At 39.6% G+C, this 23,993-nt stretch overlaps 2 protein-coding genes across 5 annotated transcripts in view; one reads left to right on the forward strand and one right to left on the reverse strand.

Moving 5' to 3' along the window:
• cnksr1 (connector enhancer of kinase suppressor of Ras 1) overlaps positions 1–18,055 on the forward strand; it is a 28,169-nt gene extending 10,114 nt beyond the window's left edge. For 2 of the 4 annotated variants that reach the window (XM_040042535.1, XM_040042534.1), the window contains 17 exons: positions 3,202–3,243; positions 3,384–3,503; positions 5,432–5,491; positions 8,499–8,567; positions 8,758–8,883; positions 10,309–10,409; positions 12,107–12,243; positions 12,476–12,603; positions 12,725–12,758; positions 13,745–13,920; positions 14,082–14,155; positions 14,310–14,381; positions 14,818–14,888; positions 15,221–15,291; positions 15,388–15,475; positions 15,706–15,890; positions 17,130–18,055. In XM_040042535.1, coding sequence (XP_039898469.1) covers positions 3,202–3,243; positions 3,384–3,503; positions 5,432–5,491; positions 8,499–8,567; positions 8,758–8,883; positions 10,309–10,409; positions 12,107–12,243; positions 12,476–12,603; positions 12,725–12,758; positions 13,745–13,920; positions 14,082–14,155; positions 14,310–14,381; positions 14,818–14,888; positions 15,221–15,291; positions 15,388–15,475; positions 15,706–15,890; positions 17,130–17,570 — 1,995 coding nt within the window. In that variant the 3' untranslated portion in view covers positions 17,571–18,055. The remainder of the gene's footprint in view (positions 1–3,201; positions 3,244–3,383; positions 3,504–5,431; positions 5,492–8,498; positions 8,568–8,757; positions 8,884–10,308; positions 10,410–12,106; positions 12,244–12,475; positions 12,604–12,724; positions 12,759–13,744; positions 13,921–14,081; positions 14,156–14,309; positions 14,382–14,817; positions 14,889–15,220; positions 15,292–15,387; positions 15,476–15,705; positions 15,891–17,129) is intronic. The other 2 variants (XM_040042537.1, XM_040042536.1) reach the window with 2 other exon arrangements.
• A 1,099-nt stretch (positions 18,056–19,154) lies between these two features.
• Positions 19,155–23,396, reverse strand: cldn23l (claudin 23-like). The gene is made up of 3 exons (XM_040042224.1): positions 22,867–23,396; positions 21,029–21,081; positions 19,155–20,809 (listed from the first exon to the last, which is right to left on the reverse strand). Exon 3 carries the CDS (start codon positions 20,650–20,652, stop codon positions 19,909–19,911), a length of 744 nt encoding a protein of 247 aa, XP_039898158.1. The 5' UTR covers positions 20,653–20,809; positions 21,029–21,081; positions 22,867–23,396; the 3' UTR covers positions 19,155–19,908.
• Between the last annotated feature and the right edge of the window lie 597 nt (positions 23,397–23,993).

The raw sequence follows: 23,993 nt of genomic DNA on the forward strand, positions 1-23,993 counted from the left end.
CCTATGAGTACACTGCACAGACATAGGTATCTGCTAATTATATCAATAAAACAACAATGATTTACTAATACCAAAACCATATAATATCAATACTAATACCATAATTTGGTTGTATATGTACAATGAAAATAAAGAGCTATTCTATTCTATTCTATTCTAAAAATTCACTCATAGAAACAAAAAAGCATGGGAAGACTTGTCTGTTAGTGCGATCAACTACACAGCAAGCCACTACCAACATAGTCAAGACCCTCAGGGTCCCAAATATGTTAAATTAAAGTCTTAAGCCATCCATAATGCCTTTATATTTTGCTTCCAAGGAGCAGACTTTCTTGCATTTCTTGAGCAACAGTTCTCTAGGATTTTCAGAGGATTTGTCTTTGTTTTGTGTTGTTTTGTTGGACAACATGGACATAAAAGTCATTCAAGAATAAAATGACACCTAACTTTGGGGACATTCTTTCATATGATGCTTTTAAGTTCAGCAGTAGATAAAACTTTGTTTAAGTTTAGGTCTATGTGCAGAGCATCCCATTTTAAAAGATGCAAACAAAATGCTGTTTTCCCCAAATCCATCTAAAACTTCTGGACATAAAAAAGCTGTTTGGAGGAGCGTAGCTGGTAACTATTGGAGCTTAGAGAGATACAGTGAACAATCTCCAGCCAACCACATCATAACTAATGCAGTGGTGAGTCCTTGTGTTTGTAATAAGGATGTGTTTTGGTAAATATTACATATTCTGTGAGCATAACTACGAAACTGAAGGCATCAGTGTGAAGGGAGCGATCAGGCAGTATCTGAAAAACTCAGCTGTGTTTGTTTGTTTGAAGCCAATTGTTAATAATGATGCTATACAGATTATTGTGAAATGTCCCTGCAGAAAGTATCAAGCCTTCTAGCATGGCTGTAGATGCCTCTTGCGATTATCTTAATTTTCTTGTGGTATTGAGGGACATGTAAAACTTCTGCAAATGGCTTAAATTAGCGCTGCATCTATTTTTTCCTAATGCTTTGATCATGCCTTTATATGATAATCATAATGCTTTGGTTCGCATCTTACTTACACATGATGCAGCTTTTGTGCTTTAGGACAAGGCGCTCATTGATGTTCTGCTTTATGCATCTTTTCTTTGGTTTATTTTGTGATTTAAGCCTGAGCAACTAACAAACTTATTACACATTTAGCACCCTAACTCACAAGCAATGTGCCATGACAAGACTCTGTTGCCGTAGTAGGGATCAAAATAAAGATCTGAATATCTGAATCTTTATAGGTTTGTTTTGGTGTATATGACAGTTTGCAGCCACTCTCGTGCAGTAATCCCCACGGGGAATAGCAGCATACAAAGAACACAAGCACAAGCGGACCAGTTGAACTGGCCAGTAATCACGTCGTACCTCTCCCTGCAGCCTTGTGTCGCAGCCTTTAATTAGCCCAGAAATCCAGCCGTGTTCACTGTTGATCCCTTGCTACATTTCATAGGGATTAGTTTCCCCTTGCAATCCTTTATGTAACCCATTACATCGCTGGCCATTGCAAATTAGCTTAGGGCAGTAATAGTGTGTGGCATTAGTCGAGTCAGTGAATATTATATGGTGTGCAAACATATGCCCTATTCACCTTTAACCCCTCATTTGTCCTCCATTGTTCAAAGCCTCTGCTTGTTTCTTTAGCTCCCGGGACTACTCAGCTACCTCGCAGGAAAGCTCATAGGAAGGCGTTATTAACACCCTCATCCCAGAAACCAGAGATTAGCCAACATACATCTGTCGCATGAATTCTAGTAACTGTGATACTGACTGTGTGTATGTCTGTGCGTGCATGTGTTTAGATCAGCGGTCCCCAACCCCCGGGCCTCGGACCGGTGCCGGTCCGTGAGTCGTTTGATACCGGGCCGCGAGAGTTGAGGCTCAGGTGTGAAATGTATGGTTTTCAGGGTTTTTATTGGTTTTCAGCGTTATTTTGTTATCGTCTTTATCGTTAACTCGGTTTTCCTGGGTCTTTTCACATGTGTTATGAATAAATCTTCTTTTTCTCGGTACCGGTACTAGTTTTATTTTGTTGTATTTATCCGCGACACCTTAAAAGCCGGTCCCTGAAAATATTGTCGGGCACAAACCGGTCCGTGGCGCAAAAAAGGTTGGACACCGCTGGTTTAGATGATCCGTTTGTAACGTTAACATTATAATGTTTGCAATGTTTCATGTACAGTAAACGACAGCATTTGTCTTAAAAGATGGGTTCATCTTGCGTGACAGTTATGAGCAACAAATCAGTGTGTTACCCACTCTGGATAGAAATGTATTAGCAGAGTGTGTACTGTTTAGTACAGTATGTGAACTCCTGGGTAATAACGCCAAGAAATCTGAAAAATGAAACAGCGCAAACAAGGCCAAGGCCACTTTGATATTCGTCAGAGATTTTCAATTTTCTCCTCACAAAACGTATCTGCTGACGCGAATCAAATAAAAGGCTGGAGTTGAGGAATATCTCTTTTTATAAGTCTGCCATTTGCAAATTTTATAATATAATAATAAAAAAAATCCTGTGCACCCACGAGTACTGGACCTTTTAAATTGTTAAAGTTTCAGTTATATTGAAAGAACTCATTTCGTTTAGCATAGGAAAGGGGAGCTGAATATCAGCATGGGCATAGGGGCAGCTGTGGCTCATGTGGTTCAGTGGGTTGTCCACCAATCGCAGCCCCAAGTATGGCAGAATAGGTGAATGAGAATCATCATAAAGACTGCTGTGGTAAAAATGTGCCATTTAAGTGCACAGTGTGGGGCCTTTTGGGCCTGTTTGCCATCATGGTATCAAGGCCAAGGATAAAATTACAGGAAAAAAATTAGATAAAGCTTAAAACTGGATGACACAACAGAATAGGTGGACTCTAAAAGAATATTGTGCAGATCTGATCCAAAGATAACTGACGTGTCTGTATGTGAAGAGCAAACATTCATTCATTGTAGAAAGCCAGAAAAAACACACTAAAGATCTCCAGGGATGCTTCTGTGTCCTCTAAAAACCCGAGGCCTTTCACTTCCTGACTCATGCTGTGAAGAGGAAATGGGACATGGGTTTTTAGTCAAACTGTCCCATTTCCACAAATCAATAACATTAGCATGTCGTACATAGGCTACAGGGTGTCATTTGGTTAGCCTTCTGCTCATGTCATTTCTTTTAATTCATCCAACAGAACAGCACTGGCTACGAAAAAGAAAAGGACATCATTTCTGTCGTAAGTTTCTCACTTATTTCTATGTTTGTCCGTTTCATTGTGCCTTGGAGTAATTTCACCTGTTTTGCTGTCCCTTGTTTTACTATGAAGTAAATGAGATATTCTGAATGGCATGCTATACAACGTGTTTCTTTCCTCAGTGCCGTCAGTTGGTGGCGGTTTGTGACGAGATCCTGAACTGCTGCCCCGAAGCGCTCCTCAATCACACCGCTCAGCTAGAGAGTGTCGAACTGATACCCGTGGCACCCGGTGATCAGCTGGTAAAGACATCTTTCGCTTTATAACTGTAGAATTTTTGCCTTCATTGAATTTAGAACTCCTGAGAGGACGTATTGTTTCTAATGGCACACAAAGGAAAACATCTGTGTACATGTTTAAAAAGGAGTAAGGTAACTTTAGATTTAGTGCATTAAATCCAGTTATTTATACTCATTCTTGAATTTAAACCTCACTCGCTAAAGTTTTTCCTCTGGTCCACTTTCCTAATCATCAATGTCGCCTACTTTTCAAACCTCATCTCTCTGTTTCTTCACTTGACTTTTTTGTCCTGCTTTTTTCTCGCTGTTTTATTTTCAGTATTCATTTCCTGTCTTCATCATTACCCGGTGGTTTCCATCATCATCACCACTTCTTCCATCTAACTCAAGGTTCTCCTTGTACCTGTTCCTATTAGATTCACAAGAACCCTTATCTCAATTGTGTACTTTTTGTGCCGCTTCTTCTCTTTTTTCCTCCAAGTCAGAACATCAAGTAGTAAAATTACAGCTCTCATCTTTGTTTGTGATTTACGTAATCTTGTGTCCCTTTAGTTTCATTTTAATCCCTACAGAGAAATGCGTTTAACCAATTTCCTTCCCTTTTGTGATTTGTGCTTAACAGCGAGCGTCAAAAACTGATTGTCTTCGGCGGAGGGAAATTGATTGGAGCACGTCAGCAATAGTGCTTTCTGCCTGTCGACAGATTAAAGAGTAACGAGAACTAAAAAGAGAAACCAAGGGAAGTGAGGGACAGGAAGAATGATGATTTATGCACTTTCAGTGTAGCCAGTATGACGTATACCCGCTCAAGTCATGACGTGCACACGAGTCCAAAGCACACAAAAAAATAAATTCTCAAATTCACATTTCTGTCAGTAACAAAGGAGATAAGGTGAGAGCGAGTCATGAGTTATGAAGTGAAGATAAAAGAAGATGCGCAAAAGCATTTCAGGTGGAGATTGTTTGCAGTATATGACTAAGAGAAAGTGACTCAATTTGGCTCCTAGTGTTCATTATAGGTAGATTTATATTTTTTGGACTTTAGAAAGAAACTAAATATGGCTTTTTCTAAGCATATTATTAAAATGGACTATTTATTTCTAAGCACTGAAAACATTTATTGAACAATGAAGCTGTTTGCAGCTTTCATTGATTATAAAGGCAGATAATTACTGCTGCGTTTTGCAATTCTCTCTTTCATTATGCTTTAGTCATCGCTCTCATCCACACTTGGAGCGTATTTACTCCAAAATACAGTGCGTTTAATTATTAAATGTATCTATAAATGTAATAATTTGATTTATTGGTGGTTGTGACTCAGGAGGTCGTCTACTAATCAGAAGGTTGGTGGTTTGATTCCTTGCTCTTCCAGCCTGCAAGATACCGAACCAAGAATTTTCCCATATGCATCCATGTGAGCGTGTGAGTGTTAGGTTCAAAGTGCACATGCTTTAAAAAAAAAAGTACTTTTATGAATGTGTACGTGAATGGGTGAATGAGGTTTGCAGTAATAAAGCTCAAACTGAGTAGAAGAGGACTATGTGAGCACCGATGTGCCTTTTAATTATTAAATCACTTTTGAGCTTTTTAGTCAAAAATGGATCAACTCCATTCATGTTTCCACAGTTTCTGTCGTGATAAGTATTTATTATGTGATCAGGGCTTTCTGGAATGCAATTATTTGTCTCCCCATACGCCCATTATATTAAAATGATCAGTCAGAGCAAGATGACAGGTGGAGGCTGACACCAATATCTTTATGTACATAATCTGATAATGACGGCAAGAAGACGCAGTAAATTTATCTGTCCATTACGGTGAATCATTCTGATTCAGCGATGTGCAAAATTGACATTCTGTGTGGCAAAGTTCATAAATTTATCATTCGGAAAAGTACGTAACATTTTTCCTTTTTTTTTGCTTTCTTTCAGGGCATCGAGATAACATCCACCAACTCCAGCAACCACTACGTGACTGGAACTGCCGCTGAGGTCAGACTCTTGCCTTTATTTTTCTTTCCTCGTTGTTGACTCAGCCATCAAACCACACACTGTTAACCATCGCTGCCTCACAAGTGCTCGTAAGCAAGCCACTTATCGTGAACTTCAAACCAACCTGTCAACAGTTTGTCTCTTTACAAGAGCCCCGTGCAGATTCTTTACAGTGCCTCTATATTTCTTAACCAGCTCTGTTAACATGTACTCATGTATATGTGTACTCACTGGTTGGCTAGAAGTGCAGGAAAATATAGCAGATGGGATTTATTGCTTTGAAAGGATCGTTATGATAGCGTCGTGTTATGCTGAGCTCTGCCAGATATTTTTGAAGGAGCTGACACTTTCATACTCATTTACACTTCTTCTATCAGAAGGTTTTGTTCTGCTTAGGACAGAATAGCACAATTCTGTCTGAGTTTCTTATCTAGAAGGAACTGGAAGTATATTTCCAATTGTGAAAAGCAAAAATAAAACACGAGCATCATCTGATTTCTTGTTTTTGATTCTTCTAAAAAAGAAACTTTTATCTGATTTCATAAAACTACACCATCCTCTTTTTCCTTTTTAAAGTCACATGCAGAATCTGCTAAATCGGGCTATCCTCTCATCTGCACAGTTAAAGTATAAAATTAAGATTTTCATCAATTTCTTGTGGAAACATTAGTTCTCTACCAGGCAGAAATCCCCTTGGAAGTACTTTGCGTGAGGTATTATTTTTAGCTGCTGGCTTATCTTTCCTTGCTTCACTGTCGCCGAAACTGACACCAATATCAGTCCTCGTGCTGCAAATACTGGCATACTGTTTATTTTTAAATCTCTACAAGGCTGCTTGTTCCAACCATAAGTAAGACTGGATGTAAACAAGTTTATAACACATTGTGACTCACAGGATTTTCCCATGTGTGTCAGATATTCAGTTAAACACCGGCTGTAGCTGAGCGGGAAACTGGAGGCAACAACAGGGAGATCTGGTACATGTGGTGCATTACATTACAAAAGTGGACTTCATTAGCTTTACTTTGTAACCATTTGGCTTTTGATGTGGATAAAAGCTTCTCTGAGAAAAATGAAATCATCTAATGGATGTGCCGCAGATGAATGAATTTCTGAGAAAGCCAAAGATCCCTTGTATCTGGGGCTTATAAAATGTATGAGGGAGTGTTTATGAGTGAAAATAAGAAGGGCTTGTGAAAGGATGAGGAGGAGAGGGGCAGAAAGATGAAGATGTTATTTTTCCATGATGTCAACCTCAAAGGCTCCCCTGCTACTTGTAACATTGCTGTGGCTGACGGCTAATAAGAGATATGGCCACTGTCCACAAATACAGATAAACTGCATGAATGTGGGAAGGATCCATGCACTGCCTTGCACAGACAGGGCCTTGGCTTATAATCACAATATCGACCTTCACAATATCAGCAGACTGTCTGATGTGGAATTCAGTGTCAAATTTGCTATATTATGAATGCAGTCACATACAATATTTATAGTTTTATTCAGTCATAGTCAGCAATGCTTGATTTTTGCACAGATATGATGCTGTATGCATTTAATTTATTGGAGTGTCCATATATTGAGATTTCTGTCTAGTTGTTTGACCCTTAAACATTATTTTATGGAAATTTGTTGAAATATTCCTCACAAACTGATAACATCATATTGAATTAAATGTACCAGGATAGGAAGCCATAAACACAACTTCTGTCTGGTTACTTGAACACATATTACAGGATAAACATAGATGATGTACTTTATGGATTGCTTCCAAAGGAGCCAGACTAATTAAGTGGTTTTGATCAATGGTTCTCCTGGTTTTCTGAAGGTCTTTCAACGCTACAGTAAACCACAATACACAAGAATTGGACTGAACATCAGTATCAACGGTTTTATGGAGTGATAAATGCAAGTTAGAAATTTATGGAGAAGGAGATAAGGTGAACAGGTCAACTGTGATTGTGTGTCAGAGCTATAATGGTTTTGTAGTTTCTAATTAGTTTTTATTATTCCACTTTGACTTAGTTTCCAGAGTTGCATTGCTTGTTTCCGTTCAGTTCTTATTGCTTGAAAATGTTTAGTTTTTGTTGAGTTTTTATTAATTTCGATGTTCGTTTTAGCCTTTTATTGCATGGAGGCACATATGCAGGAGGCACAGTTTAGTCTGAGTTAGTACAGATATTCTAATAAAAACTAAAACTTTTGAAAGAAGTTGACTCTCAATAGTCTCAATAAACAGGTCCGTCAAAGTTTCATCAGCGATTATTTTACAAGATAAACAAGTACTAAAAGTAAAGATAGCACCTCTTTATTATTATTTTATTTTAATTTTTTTTATTATTAATTATTATTTTTTTAAGTTCACAAAATAATTGGTGAAAAGTTAACTAAAACATGCAAACATCTAAAGATGAGCTTTGAATGTCCTTCAAGAAGACTGCTTAAAGAAATTACAAGAGTTCAGGTTGTGTTGAAGAATTGTAAAACTTAAGACTTTTGCATTATAATATGTATATATATGTATATATACATATATATAAATTAGATGGGTTCGGCATTTATCAGTTTATTTCTTCATTTTTATATGTGTTTTTTAAAGTTATTATGTTATATGTGGTGTACATGTATATATAAGTATACATATATAAGTGGGAGGGGGATAGGGGAATATGTAATAAAAGTACAAGTATTAATAGAAATGCACAATGTGTCGCTGCACCTGTATAATATATATACTATAATAATATAGTATAAAATATAATATAATACTATATTGTATCTAATCTAACATCCAAACAAAGAACAGAACTCTCCCTATTCCCGACTCACAAAGGCTGAATAAAATCACACAACAAGAAAACATAATAAAACAAACTACTTCAAGTGCCAATTACAAATTTATGCCGCTGTCTGTGAAAAACAAATCATGTAATTGCTGAAATCTATATCTGGTTTGTTTAAACCCAAATATAGATGTGTTGATTGTGTTGATTTTCTGTTTCTGCAGCCCTCTACTGATGCCTACGTGAAGGTCTTGGCTGGAGATGAAGTGATCCAAGTCAATGATCAAATAGTGGTGAGTGATACCGTACATACAGCACTTAAGGGCCTAATGCTCTGCACTATATATATATATGTGTGTGCGTGTGTGTGTGTGTGTGTGTGTGTGTGGTCCTGTTAGTCTGAGACAGTTCTCCTCCTGCAAAGTCTGAGTGTCTTATACAATAACCTTCACGGTGAAATAACCATCGGTGTTGCTGCCTCAGGTGGGCTGGAGCAGAGTTAACCTTGTGAAGAAGCTGCGTGAGAATCCCAGTGGGGTGACTCTCGTCTTGAAGAAGATCCCTGGATCAGTGCAACGCAACAACTCAGCCCCGCTCATCTCTACACAGGTCCGGGCTCATTAAAATCCTCCTCCACTCACTTCTTCACTCCACAAACTGTACAAATTTTCTTCAAAATAGTCAGTGAATTAAAAAAAGGCCTGTGAATAACACTTCAAAATCTATAACAATGGCGTCTCAAGCTACTTTCACACTCACACAGTGGCCCTGAACGTCTCTAGACATCTGCGGGAGCTGTATGTGAGAACACAAATGTCCAGCTCAGTTGGATCTAATATTTTTAATGGTCTTTACCCTGCAAGCTCTCTGGTACAAAGTCTGTGTGAGGTCTGATTGAGCCTCTGCGAGAAAAGAGAAGGTAATTGTCCTGTGAATGCACAGCCAGTGAGTGTCACCGTGTCCTGCCACCTGTACGCTCTACCCAGGCTCTAACTTCACCTAAATGACACAAGAGTATTTCCAGCAGGGAGAATGTGTCTGACCCTGCCATTTGTTTGCTCAACCCCACAAAATGTCATGATTTAATTCTCCTCACGTAATCTCAAAATTAAAGCTGTGAAATTTATGGCAGATGCACTATAGATATATCATGGGGGAAATCTCCATTTTTGTAGCAAATCTTCTCAGAAGCTTAGAAAAGGTTATCTATAATGACTGGATGCCAGCATTTAATACGACACATTTTACGCCCTCACGGTGACTAGAACATTTTTAATGAATTACATTTTTCTCCTCTCTGTCATGCTCATATTTTTAATCATTTGTGAAGCTAAACAGACGAAACCTCGAAGGCAGCAATATTCTGCTTTCAAGCGTCTGCTGTCTGTGTTCATTTTAGGATAATTACATCCAGGGGTGAGAGTTGAGCGTCAAATCTTCTCTTAGAAACATGATTGTTTTATATCAGGGGGATTCTTTTATGAGAATCCCCTCTTTGATTTCCGTTTAACCTCATTTGGGATCTATTTCCATAAACACTTGCGCACTCTCAGTAGTCACCATGCCAACTGTTGTTTGTCTTTGAACAACACCCTAAATTACACACTGCATCTGATACAAACGCGCACGCACGCACGCACGCATGCACGCACGCACGCACTGTGAGCATTTCACACCCCCCTTGTGACCATCACCGTGCTAATCTCAGATCTAGCTGGCGGCATAGGGTGAGAAAAACATTTAAAAGATGTGAATCAGCTGAGTGTATAAACTCCATATTGTCCTCAGAAGATGCCCTGCTTTTCTTCCAAGAACTTCGCCGGCTGTGTGTGTAGAGCTGTGTGCACGCGGTGTCTGTGTGTGTGTGTTTGTATGCGTTGCCGTCTTGTCTGCTAAGCCACAGAGCACGCAGATGGCAGAGCCTAGGAGAAGGTTGCAATTAGAGTCTACCGTGACTTCCAGCTTCTTAACCCTCCGCCGACCCCTAAATGCAGACAGTTCAACCTGCACACTCACACGCTGTTGTGTTTTCAGAAAGAAGAGGACAAGGAGGAGAAATCAGAGGAGGAAGAAGAAAAGGACGAGGAAGAGGGTCCACGGCAGTCGTTACTCAAGAGAGTGGCAGCATCTGTCAGGTCCTTGTCTTTCAGTTGAGGGCATTCATTTGCTTGTCCTCTAATAAGATAGAACTTAATAACTGCTACTTGTGTTTAATACTCTAAACCATACAGCAGCACCTGGGTTTGTCTCTAAAATAAACATCAAGAAGAAATCCAAGCTCCATTTAAAGTTAGAATAATAGATGTAGATTTCCGAGGGGATGCATGGAATCCCACCTGAAATATAAACCTTTCTACCCCCCAATTTAAAACACGTGCATTTGCCCCCTCAGTAAACATTAAAAAGGAATCGCTTAGAAGAATTGCTGTAACATTAGTCAGCAGCATAACAATGGCTCCCAGACGGGTGGCACTTTTTCCTTCAGCATTGTTTTTGTTGCGTTTTGTTTTTTAGTCGCATTATTTTCTCACCAAAAACATTGCGATTTTGTTTTTTCCTGCTTTCTTTGTGTTTTATTCAGCTTAACAACGTTTGATCTTTCTGGGTCACCACATTGTAAAACCTTAACCCAATAACACAATAAAGTCACCACTGCTCAACAAAGTTTAAAATACTTTATTAAGGAGTAGAAAGTCAAATGTAATGTCCCGCAACTGGGCCCCAAAAGGATAAAGAATCCAAACTTTTGTTTTCAGACACGATGTACATGAAAACATGGTTTAAACATTAACATCTCGATTTTTGTCTATGGAAAGAAAAGGTTTTGTGCATACACCCGAGGCACAATCCACAAATAGTTTGGTCATATTTAGCAATCCAACAAGTGAGAATGCTTTAAGAAAGGTATCATTACATCGCCTAAATGCCTGAGAATAAGAATGAAAGATTAAAAAAATACATAAACAAGAATGCAAACAATGCAAAATTGAATAAAATATGCAAAATTGTAGACAGACGTCTAAAACTGATTTTAAAAAAAAAAATATTTTTTTTGCCAATTGTCTAATATTTTCTGAATTTAAATATTCTTTTTTGCTTTTTTAAAAAAATTGTCAATCACTTTGTTTGCATACATGCATGAGAAGTTGAATACTGATCTGGTTACACAGCATTTACTCAGTAGAGCTGAACATCCCTGAAACCCTTTTGACCTTGTTCATCTGCCAGCACCCGGCAGGTTTCCCATGAGGTCACACTGCAAATGCCACAAATTCCACTGCGCGCTCGCAACACACGACTGACTGGAAATGAGTTAAAAGGAAGAGATGAGGAGAAAGATTAAAAAATGCAGGGAAAAATTAATAGACGGGAGGAAAAGAGTGATGAAGAGGCAAACAGGGACAGCGAGAGCTGATGAAGAGCAGGCGGACTCTAGCAAATGGATGGAGTGGGCGGTGATGGTGCCTTGTGGTTGTAAATAATTCTGACACATTCTAATATACAACAGCTACATTTTAAGAAAAAAGGGAGAAACTGGCAAATAAAGTCATATTTTATCACTTTAAATTACTCTTTTTAAGGACTTGTAGTTTTGTAATGTGCTGTTAGTGTTTTCCAGCTAGAGGTTTCACTTTATATCAGCCACATGTGGCAACTGTGAATATAAAGTAAGATAAAAATCTGTATTTTTGCAACATGTTTATGTAATTTCCTCGCTGCTCATTCTTTGCTCAATGTTTCTTTTCATTTGGACTTTTAATTTTATAATACCAGATGCTGCATCAGTGGAACCCAAGTGTTTTGACTGATATTTCTATATATTTTGTTACAGACGAGCTGTTCAGGGGCCAGAGGTGCAACAGCAGCCCATGGGACAGGAAGAATCTGAAATATCCTCAGTCAAGGAGCTTGAGGGAAATCTGAGCCTCACTTCATATCAAAGCCGACAGGGGGCGCTTTTGCCACCAGGTAAGACAAATTTGCAAGATTTTACCTTTTCTTATAACTGACTATATTTCAGTTACTTTGTGTTTTTCTTTTCAGAAGGATTTTAAACTGTTGATTACAACACACAAAATGTATCATCACAGCATGCCACACTGTAATAGTTTCACTATCATTTGACCTTCTGCACAGAAACCACAATGTAACTGAGGCGCAAAGATGTGGGTTTATTTAGAAACTTCATTCTGTTTCCCAGCAGGGTCAGAGAGCTTGACAGGTTCAAGGCTCTCACTAAATCGCCTGAGAGACCGCTCGCCCTCGCCTGTAAGAACCAAACAGGACAGAGCTAGCATCAGTTCCTGCCCTGATATGGTGGGACAGACGGTGAGGGGAAATTGAGAACATTCACTAACAGTTGTTTTTGTTACAATCCAGGCAATTAATGGTGATTTAATTAAAGTAAGCTTTTAAACACTGAGTGATCGCTGTCTGATTATCTTTTCAGGGGAACAAGGATGGTAAGAAGACCTCCACTAAAGGTACGATTTTCTTTATCACAGGACAATAAAATAAACGAAACACTGGAGTGTTTTTGTAATGACAAAATCAGCCCCAAACTGATAACTCCTCTGTAAGCTGTGGCTTATAGAAGAGTGTCTGTAAGACCAGGAGCACAGCAAATCTCCCTCACCAGGCGTGGCAGATGGACTGGTTGTGCCAGGTTTCTGCCTGTTAAAAAGGAGTTTTTCCTTTCCACTGCTAACAAAGGGCCATCTAATTACTGTGTTTTTCTCTCTATTATTATTATAGTTTCTTAAGCTCACAATATAAAGTGGCTCGAGGCAACTGTTGTTGCCATTTTGTGCCACATGAAATGGTCACAGAATGATAAGCATGTCCAAAACACAACTAAGACTAAAGAAAAACAATGAAAATAAAGCATTGCAAAGGAAAGAAGAGATAAATAGCCAAGAAATACATGCCTAAACAGAAACAAGAGGTAAAATATAATGATTCTTTAACAAAAAAATCCTGACTGAGGATGATTTATTCCACTGAAAACCTGTAGAGTGCCTGAAACTTGTCCTGAAAAGGTTACTGGAAAACCTGATGGGAACAGTATGTACGGGTTAAGCAGTTAGTGAACTGTGTAACACAGTTTCAAATGTGAGAAGCGATGTGAGTTTGTTGGAAGCTTTAAGGATGATACTAAGACAACTCAGCTGTGTGATACAGAGATTAGGAGGGTTCAGTTGCTGTGGCAATAATGTAGCAGTAAAGAATAACATGAATTCAGTGCTTGGAATTGCAAAGAAAGATCAAGTCAGATTCCCCCCAAATAAAAACTGCTTCGACTTAAATATTAAATCGTAAATTTTCTGTGCTTTTATATTTCCTGGAATGGTTTTAAAAGGATCTAATACTGGAGACATGGCAAAAGTCCAAAAAACCCCAAGAAATACCCAAAAATTTAGTTCACTTATCATGATCATTATCTCCCTTCTCTTCCTTATTTGTCTTTCAGGAAAAACGACGGCTATGAGCCGGCGTCGTGTGTCCTGCCGTGACTTGAGTCACCCCGACTGCGATGGTTGGCTCTGGAAGAAAAGAAAGGAGAGCAGTGTCTTCATTGCACAGAAGTGGCAACGGTTCTGGTTCGTGCTCAACGGGCCTCACATTTACTGGTACAAGAGTCAACAGGTGAGCAAAAAATCAAGAAAAAGGTCGTCATCGCTGTTAGTTCATATAATACCTAAAGCACATGATCTATCTGAGTTAGTGCCACATGCAGTATTAACTATCAAAATATTTTGCATTCATCTAATTGTCAGTATGTCTAATTTTCTTCAATTGTATTTCAGGAGGAGAAGGCAGAGGGGTTTCTCAATATATCCAGCTATGGCATAGAAAGCGCCGGAGAGCACAAGAGAAAATAGTAAGAGTGAACCCAGTGATGAGTCACATAATGGTGCCATAATGGAAAGCCATGGTTTAAAACAGCAATTATATTATGTATGCACATGTTCTGCATATTTAGGTCTTCATGTTTGTGACACCCCCGCTCCTTCTCTCTGTTTTCTCCCTACCAGCGTATTCCAAATGTGCCACCCGAAATTTCAGAACTTTATTTTCGCTGCGGACAATGTCAATGACATGAGCAAGTAAGTTCATACTGTATAATGATATAACAATGTCACAATCGGCTGGCTGTGTCGGGCACTAGCTTGAACACAATGCAGTCATTCATTCCTTTTGCTAACAGTCTATGTTAGAGGTGGTAAAGTTGTAACAGGTGGTGGTGTTCACTGCCCCCTGCTGGTTGGTTTTTTCAGGCTTTTCTAGTGAGACTGTTATGCATTGTTTCGACATACTCTCACTAGACACTTTATTAGATAGATGCTGCAACTATCAAGCTGGACTCCCTTTTACCTTTTACATCCCAAAGGTGCTCTATTGAATTGAGATCAGGTGACTGTTGGAGGCCAGTTGTGAGTGCTGTGAACCTGGACACAGACCAGTACAGTACTTAATAATAAAGTGTTTAGGTAAATGTGTATGAATATTGGTGACATAGCTTATCCTCTTTTTTTTCATCAGATGGATAAACTGTCTGATTACAGCCATACAGAAGCACAAGAAGTTCAACAAAGGCCCAGATAATGAGGAAGGTGTGGAAACATTTCTCTTATGCTTTTAAATTTTTACTCTAAATCACTTAATTGTACGTGCACAATACAATTCATGTTTTCCCATATATTTCCTACGGCATTAGCAATAATGCATCGTGATGTGTCCTGCTTGAGCAAATAAATGGTAGCTATAATGATGTTTTCGCCATAAAAAATAAGAGCAAAAAAGCAAATTGTAGTCTGATAATTATCTAGTAACACAGAGCATTATTGTTAATTACTGTAGCTTTGCCCATTTACAAATGGCAGTCATGATGCTTCACATTTTAGGTAATGGCATTACATTGACAGCTGTGTTCATTTATAAACAGAGTGTTACAGTGAAACTGAATCAGAGAGCGAATCATCTCCTTCAACCCGCAGGAAAAACAAGGTTAGCTCGGTAAGAGAGTTATATATTGCACAAATAATCATTAAAGCATGCACATACACATCCAGATTACATTCATTTCATATTTGTCTTGATTATCTTTCTCAGAAGGTACAGTCCAGCACCCTACCTCTATCCAAGGGTAAGAACAGGGCGCCATTGCCCAGACCTACAACAGAGGGCAGCAAAGGAACAGGTATTTGTTATGTCACACTGCCTCTCTCTTGCTCTCTCAGTAATAAAAAATGTCTTTAATCACAGCGTAATGAGTGTTAATATTTTAAGACTCATTAAGTTTTAATATTCTCTGAGAGAGTAAATAAGATTAATTGTGTTGTTTACTCACCTTTAATCCTGTTTTGGATAGATGGTTCACAACCACTGTGTGACTGTGTTTTTTCCTGTGTGTTTCCTCTCTTCTGTTAGAACCTGGTCAGGTGGATGAGATGGGCATGATGCTAAACAATCTAAAGGAAGGGGGAGTTTCTCTGATCGGCCACGAGCAGCCGTTCACGCACGACCACTTCAGGAAGTCATTCATTCGGCGCAACAAAAATCCCGTCATCAACGAAAAGGCACTCACGCTCCGAGCTCTGCAAAGCACTCTAAAGGTGAGGAAAGGTCTTATCCAGTCTTACCTTTCCTTGTGTCTGCATGGAAACCCATGCAATTCAGCATTAACTCCAGCAACTGATACACAAAGCTGCGATGGTCCTGGGTCAGTGACCCAGTGTTTTCTGTTTTGTATTGTTGATCTTTGATTTCTTGATGTGTCTTTGTTAATGCTTAGAGTTTTGGTTCTTGTGTTTAGTGTTTTGTTATATCTATCCGTGTCCTCCCCTAGTGCTCTGTTCGTGTTCCTGAGTTTGTGTTTGTAAAACAGTTTGTAAATTTCCTGTTTTACTTTGAAGGTCTGTGTCAGCTGTGTCCTCCTCTGGTGTGTCATTCCCTTGTGTGTTTATATAGTGTGGTTTCACCCGTGTTCATTGTCGCTCTGTCTGTGTTATTTGGGGAATCTCGGTGTTTTTCCCTGCGTGTCATTCCGTGAGTTATGGTGTCGGGTTTTGTTTGTTTCTAGTTTTCCCAGTTTAGGTTTATCTTTAGTTCTGTTCTCGCTTTTGTTGTTTTCACCTTCCAAAATGAAGCTCCTTCGCATCACAGTCAGTGCCCACATTTTGGGTCCTTTCTCACAACACTACACGACTGCTGCTGCAGCCGTGACAGTAGCAGGTACATTTATCACTGAGTGCATGACAAATGGCTCAGCTGGTGAATTAACCAAGCATCTTAATTATCGAAAGTTGCTCTGGCAGGAGCTATATAACAAAATTAAAAATTCAGCTTTTATTAGTAACTCGCTTTGGCCGTAGGGAACATGGAAGACATGGGTAAAACCACTCCTATTTAAAACTGCAACGCACTGTTTCCCACAGCTTGAAATTCACTCGGCGGTGATGGATGGTGTATATATGACAGATATTAAAGAGTGGGAACCCAGGAGGGGAAAAAAGTCCCATCATTCTATTTATTTCTATTGTGGCTGGCACTTCATGTAAAACTGTCCACATAACCACAAGGTAACTGAGACATAGCAGTGTTGGCCACTTCTGCGTTGGCTATGCAAATATTCACTGCAGAAATCTAAATATAGGAAAAGAACATTGCATATATGCGCATACAGAGACTCCTCAGTTAAGTAAAGTGTTTGTGCAAGTTTTATGAAATGAGGCATGAATGAAACTATATCAAGAAACTGTCTTGCTCAGAAAGGTTTTTGTGTTCAAATGGTCAGAGGGTGATATTAAAATTCATCTGCATGGTCGCTGACTGGAATTGCTTTTTCTCCACAGGCCAAAGAAGCGGAGTTGCAGCAGATAAACAAGATCCTGGGCGACTCCGATCTGACACCTTCAAAGTACCGTCAGTGGAAGGAGAACAACGAGGAACTGTTCAAGGAAATCGAGAAACTGGTCTCGCTCAAGGCCTCCAAAACAGGGGACCATGCACCTGAGCAGGACACGCCCACTGAGGAGGTTGCCCTAGAAACTGTTGCCAAGGAAACAGCCGCCGCAGAGGCAGAAGGCGCATATAGACTAAGCCTTAGCGATGGGGAGCAGTTAGTCGATGCAGAGCCATCTGACGTTCTTCTGGAGATGTCACAAGCGTCTCCGAGCACAGACAGCAGCCCAGTATTAGAACTCTCTCTCGGCTCGCTCCAGGATTCAATAAACAAACAGCTGAGTGAAATGGCACAAAGTGGAGACACTTCAGAGAGCTACTTCTTCATTTAAAGCCACACCAGTTCAAAGTTGCTCTGCTTAATAACAGTTAATAATGTTAGACAAATGAAAGCTTTTCTTCATGCAACAATGTGAGACAGCGCAGAGGGGTTTTTTTCATTAGGAGCAGTTAAAAGTTGTATTAAAAATGGCCACAAAATCAAACATTTTTAAATCAAACATGTCAGTGAAATACATCAATGCATACTTGTTGGTCTTTTTGTTTAGGAAACAAATTTCGATAAATGACAAGTTTACAACAGCAAAGAGAACATGAAATTACCAAGTGTCACAGTCTCAGTTTGGTATATATTTATATAATTTTAAAATTATCATTCTTCTTCTTCTGTGGTTAAAAATACCATCAAGTATGACTTTGCTTGGAACTTGTGATATAAGTTGTACCTTTTGCAATGTGATATGTATGTACAGTTTTACTATAAATACTCTATGTATTTGTTTATTGACATTACCTTAATAAAGGTCCATGTGAATAATTTTGTACACAACTTTTACTCCAGAAACACTGCTATTGCTTGTCTGGGTAAGTCCTTTTCAAACTCCTTTCATGACCTTAATGAGAACCTTTCACCAAAAATTATATATTTAATGAACTTAAACCTCCTAAGACCTGAACTCTTTCATGGCATGCATTTTTAATTTCTCTTTGCTATTTGGGCTGATTGGATGGGGCTCCAGCGCCCCCCGCGACCCTGAAAAGGATAAGCGGGATGGAATGGATGGATGGGTCTAGACAACCCCAAAATTTGGACACCGGGTCCTAGATCCTAGGAGAATAAAGAAGAGCTGCGTGACAGCAGAGTTTCTCGATTACCTTTTGCCTGGATCTGCTGTAAATGCACTAAGACAGATGATGTCTTCCTGAATACTAAGACATCCCATGCGACCCTGCTGCTTTATACTGTAACCTTCACTTGCTCAATTAAAAAAAAGAGAGTGTAACGATCACTGAAGAGTGTTGTGATGTTTTGTGATTTCCCGCAACTGAGTGGGAGATAACTGCCCAGACTTGGTAAAGTAGTGTGTCTGTGTTTCTAAATGTGTGTGTCTGTCTTCAGTGCATGAATTACACCCTCCTCTGTGTCTGAGACCTCTTTTAAGCCGTCCACTGACGTTCACTACTAAGTAGATAAAATGTTTATTTATGAGCTACTTGTTCTGTGCGAGCGGGTCTCAAAGACCTGCGTTCTCAACCATGATGTGAATTTCTCTCCTCTCCTGAGGTTGTTTGTTGCCAGCTGAAGCGATTGAATTGGTTATTCTCACATCGGATTGCGATCTCTCCACGTGGCTCCAGGCAGCATTCACATCTAACATCTATTCACATAATGTTGCTTGGTTTAAATGCAGTGAACTTGTCTGCCGTACAACATGTGAGATGATCACTCTGGCTCTCGGCCTCGTCTTAAGACAAATAATGTGAATTTATTTCCATATTAAACATGTAAATGTATTTAGCTTCCAAAGTTATCTTCATAAGTGAATTGCATGTGCTCCTATTTCCTGATTTCGTTTTTCTTCATTGCAGCATAACCTACCTAATCTGAAAAGTAATAAATAAATAAATGCAACAGATTGTGATAAATAGTTTTTTATTTAGTGCAACAAATATGAGCACGAAATGACAACACAAACAAGTCATTTGCAAGGAATAGAAAATACCCTTTTGTACATCCTCCTGTGACGCCTTCTTTAATATTCATAGTGCTCATCTTATTCCAGAAATATAATGTTACCCAGTGAAAGCTCCTCCTGTGCTCAAGAGCAGCAAATTCATCAACAAAACAGGATATCACACATAAATGTAAAGCTTTTTTTTCTGTTAACAACCAGCTTAATACAGATGAAACCAAGTGTGATGATCTTAAGAATTTAAGCTATTTTTTTAGGCTTCTGCTGGCATCATCTATGATTCACAGTTCTGTTCAGACAATTTTCTTTTTAACAGTACAAATGCATGGCTACAACGTAAAGGCAACACAAAGCAATACTTCAATCGTATTTCACCACATGTTGCATTTAAAGGCAGCGTGATGTTGAATCTTTTTCTAACGTGACATTCATCCATTTGTTTTTATTTACACCCCCAGATCATGTTTGTTCCTGTGTTAAAGGAGAGCTACATCCATTATGTTTAAACCTGCATGACAGTTCATTACTAAGCAGCAATGTCTGGTAGTCCACAGTCATTTATGAATTTATGACTTTTCATTACATAAGCTACACACTGAAAAGATAAAAATGGGTTTAGAAAGTGCCCTTAATGCTATTTTTTTTTTTTCTCTTTTCTGTCCACGCTTTCTTAAAGTTTAAAATGTTGGACAAGCTTCTAACAACTAACTTCATATACATCCATGTCAGGCTTGTTGGTCATTTCTGGACACGAGTGGCAGGGAGACACAGACAGCTCATGCCTAGATGGGCAGGTTGGGCATCGTGGTCGTTTGAAACTGAAAAGCAAAGCGGCGCCTCCCAACACCTGTAGACACGAACCCAGCCACCCAAAGTAAAGCGAGCCCGCTGGATGCAAGTTGAGGTGTGGGTACCGTGTGTTATGAATCCTTTGACTTGGATCCATCCCGAGTCTTTTAAGGTTGTGGGTGTAAACCCCTAACGCAGTCAGGCTCAGCAGCCCTGCTGTCACCACCAGAAGTCCTCCTGAGGCTGCTACACCTCTTAGAGGGAGATCTGCCCAGCACCGGACCCCGATGCAAGCCAGGACAATGCCAGTGCCGCACAGGAACAAGGAGGTTAGCACCAAACCCTGTGCCAGACGAACCCTGGGGTCTCTCTGATACGGACCAGCCACAGGCCAGCACTGCCTCAAGTCAGAGCGCTCCACCTGCAGGCAGCTCTCCCATAGTCCATCAGAGCGCAACAAGATCAGTGCCTCCACTGAACTGGACCTGGTCCCATGACTTTTTGTTCCTGACCGGAGCAGACTTCCCGGTCCTGCCATTCCCAAACGTGCCTGTCCCTCTCTCCACTGGGGGGTGATGGCAGCAGTGAAGACTAGGACCAAACCCAAGGGGGCAAAAACGATCCCCATCACCATGGAGGCTGGAGTGTGCATCTTTTGTTCTCACAAATCCAGCTCGTCAGGAACAAAAAATAGTACAGTACCAGTGTTCAGTGCGCTACAAATATTTTACAAAAGACAAATAACAGTGGTTGTTTCTCCAAACAGAGACATCGCCTGCTGGTTAAATCTTGGCATGGTTTACTCTGCTCTAAAAGAAGAAGAAGAAGAAGAAGAACAGTTAGATAAAATCCTGTGTTTAAAAAAAATCAGTTTGTGTCACAAACATCTCCTCCACTTTCTGACAAGAAACACAAAGAGCTTTAGAGAGCTATAAATAAGACTGTGGCAAATGCAAAGACAGTCACTACAACGATCACAGCATTAAAGATTTAACACGATAAAATAAGAAAAAAAGCTCGTCCAGTACCTCTTAAACGAAAGTCTCCTGTGTTTAATCTGCAGGCTCTTCATTCTTACTGCCTGAGTGGAAGAGAAGGTCAATGCGATGATGAGAGACAGAGAAAAGCAGAGGCAGAGCTGAAGTGGAGTAAACACAAGTGCACGAGCAGACGGAGAAAGCAGAAGGAGGTTTGGCTTCACTGCTCCTGCGCTGGACAGGGGAAAAAAAACACACACACACAAAAACCCAGAGCAGTCGATGGCTGCCTCTGTTGCTAGGATACAATAACCTGGCCAGGCTCAACAGGGCAGTATGCGTGTGCGGTTGTGTTTATCACAAGACTTCTCTCTGCACAAGATGTGATGATCTCATGTGTACAAATGGTACAAATGTTGGCATACTTGAGTTTAGTGTGTGCATGCGTGTGTGTGTGTGATGAGTGTGCCACTATTTTTTTTTTTAATGTTTGAGGATTGATGGCCAGCTGTGACCTTGGTAGAATTCAGTCGGGTTAGTAATTATGTGAGGCCACTGTTTGAATGCAGAGTGAGTCTCAGACAGAACAGTAAAGAATGTCCCAGGAGAAGAGGACAGAGTGAAGACGTAAGTGAATCATGCAGACAAACAAGCCGAACATCTCTGTTAAACAAACAACGTCTGCAAAGATGTTATGATGACAATGCTGTAAGACGTAGCTGACTGTGTTTTTGCAAAGGAGGACGACTAGAAATGTTGAGGCTGTTTCTTATAATAATAATAATAATAATAAGCAGAAAATTATTATACCAAGCGAAATGTGTTTACACAAAAAAGTTTTTAACAAAGAAAAGTCTTTTTATCTAAGGCACATGATGATAAAGTGTCAGAAAACATGCAAGCTGTTAGTGAGCTGTACACATAAGAATGCAAACATTTAAAAAGTAAAAAAAAAAGTGCAACTATAGTTTAACGTATTAGATATTACACAGATTCCAAGCGACATTGCTGCAAGTAATATCTCGCCATCAATTATAGGTCAGATTTACAAATGTGATTGCTGTTGGATCAATATCTTCCTGTAAGTTATAAGTTAAGCTTAAAAATAGGCATTCCTCTGTTTTCTTAACCTTCAGATGCAGGATCATATATATATATATATATATATATATATATATATATATATATATATATATATATATATATATATATATATATAATTTGTAATTAATAAAGAAAAGATGATTAAACAATTAATGATGGAGCTGATGACATATAGCATGACTGAGTCAGTCTTGTTCCTCTTTAATTTAATTTGAGATTACACTTTGCAAAGAAGCAGCAGTGGGCAGGAAAGGACAGAACGTACTAGAAAAATATTGTTTTAAACGTGCAGGGACAATTGTAGAATTTAGAGTAGAAATTTTGCATGAGAATGCATGTCTGGATGTGGATGCGGGACACAGGATAGGATTGTAGCTTCATAAACACAAATATCAACTGCTTGACTTTAGTGACATGACATAAAAAACATAGAAGATGACAGAGACAAGAATCAAAGCTCTGAGCCACCTGTGAGGGCTTTCGTGTGCGCCACAAAGTCTCACTTAGGTATGAATTATGTTCAACACTTGTTACTCTTGCAGCTGTCGCATTGCCAAGTCCATTGATTACTGCCACTGTAATGACTGTAAATGCAGTGCAGCTCCCTGAGGTGCTTGATTAGGTTTGATGCAGAAAAGAAAGACATAAAGAGGCCAGTCATGAGCCAAAAAATTCTAATCATGCAGTACATTTTTAATAGCATTTTCCCTCATGAAGGCGTATTTGGAGCAAATACAAACACATGCACGCACACCGACACAGTCCATGAAGTAACAGTCACTTACCATTCAGGAGGGGTTGTTTGTATCTCACTGCAGATCGCTGGCTGCCTCCCTGCTGTCGTCTGAATGGCTAACATGTTTCTCTCTGTGGGAGCAGATGGTGCGACGAGTTCTTTATTGTTCTTTCTCCCTCTTTCTTCTCATCTGCCCTTGCTTTAAAAATTTCTCCACTTGCCTTTGCAATAATTTCCTCTGTCTTCATGTCTGTGTCCTTGTGTCTGCCCCCTCCTCTTTTTTCCCCCCCTGGCTGCTTCCTCAGCTGTCTGCTTCTCTTCCCCGCTATCCCACTTTCTCCCTGGATGTGTTTCTCTCTTTGACTTGCCGATGTCTGTGTTATATCTAGGACAGTCCCTCCCTGCTTTTCCCTGTCGCTGTTGCCAAGTAGGGAATGTGGGGAGCTTTCTGAGTAATACCAACACTTCAATCTGCCTGTTTTCGACCACATAGAGGTGCTCGAAAATCAAAATCTGACTGCTTATTGTCTGCCTTTTTATGAAACCTGTTTTGTTTTGAAAACACGGACATAGGGACACAAGCTCGCACAATCACTCGCACACTGGCAGGTGTCCCAATTTATGTGGGACTGCAGAGCATTTTTATCCTTTTTCCTTCATGCCACATTTTGATTGGCTGAAACATGAAGTAAACACTGCAAGACAGACACTCCAAAAGGGAAGAGAAGGCAGTCATAGTGGTCAAAGGGTAGTTTAACCTGTAGGTGTCTTTGGCTGGATACACTTTGAACATGGAAAGGTGTGAGCCACTAAAAAGTCACAGTTTGTGGAGATGCATTGGAGAAATACTGTATGATGGAAACTACTACAAACCTAGAAATGTCTTATAACTGAAAGTTGATTGTTAGAGTTTTAATGTCAAAAAGAGATGCATACAGCTGCAACCCCAATAAAGCCTCAGGACAAAGAAGTTCCGTCACATGCCAGATCTATAACCCTTTCAGCTTGTGTGAAAAAAGTACATCCAATGATTGCTAATTGACAGAAGCACCTACAGCAGCATTGCTTTCTGTATGACCTTTACTCTCAAGGTCCTGCCACGGCATTTCAATAGGGTTGAGGTCCAGACATTCTGTTGTTCCTGGGATCACTGTCATGTTGTATGACCCAGTTTTA

The sequence above is a fragment of the Simochromis diagramma genome, unplaced genomic scaffold (assembly GCF_900408965.1).
Source record: "Simochromis diagramma unplaced genomic scaffold, fSimDia1.1 OVJJ01000304.1, whole genome shotgun sequence".
Lineage (NCBI taxonomy): Eukaryota > Metazoa > Chordata > Actinopteri > Cichliformes > Cichlidae > Simochromis > Simochromis diagramma.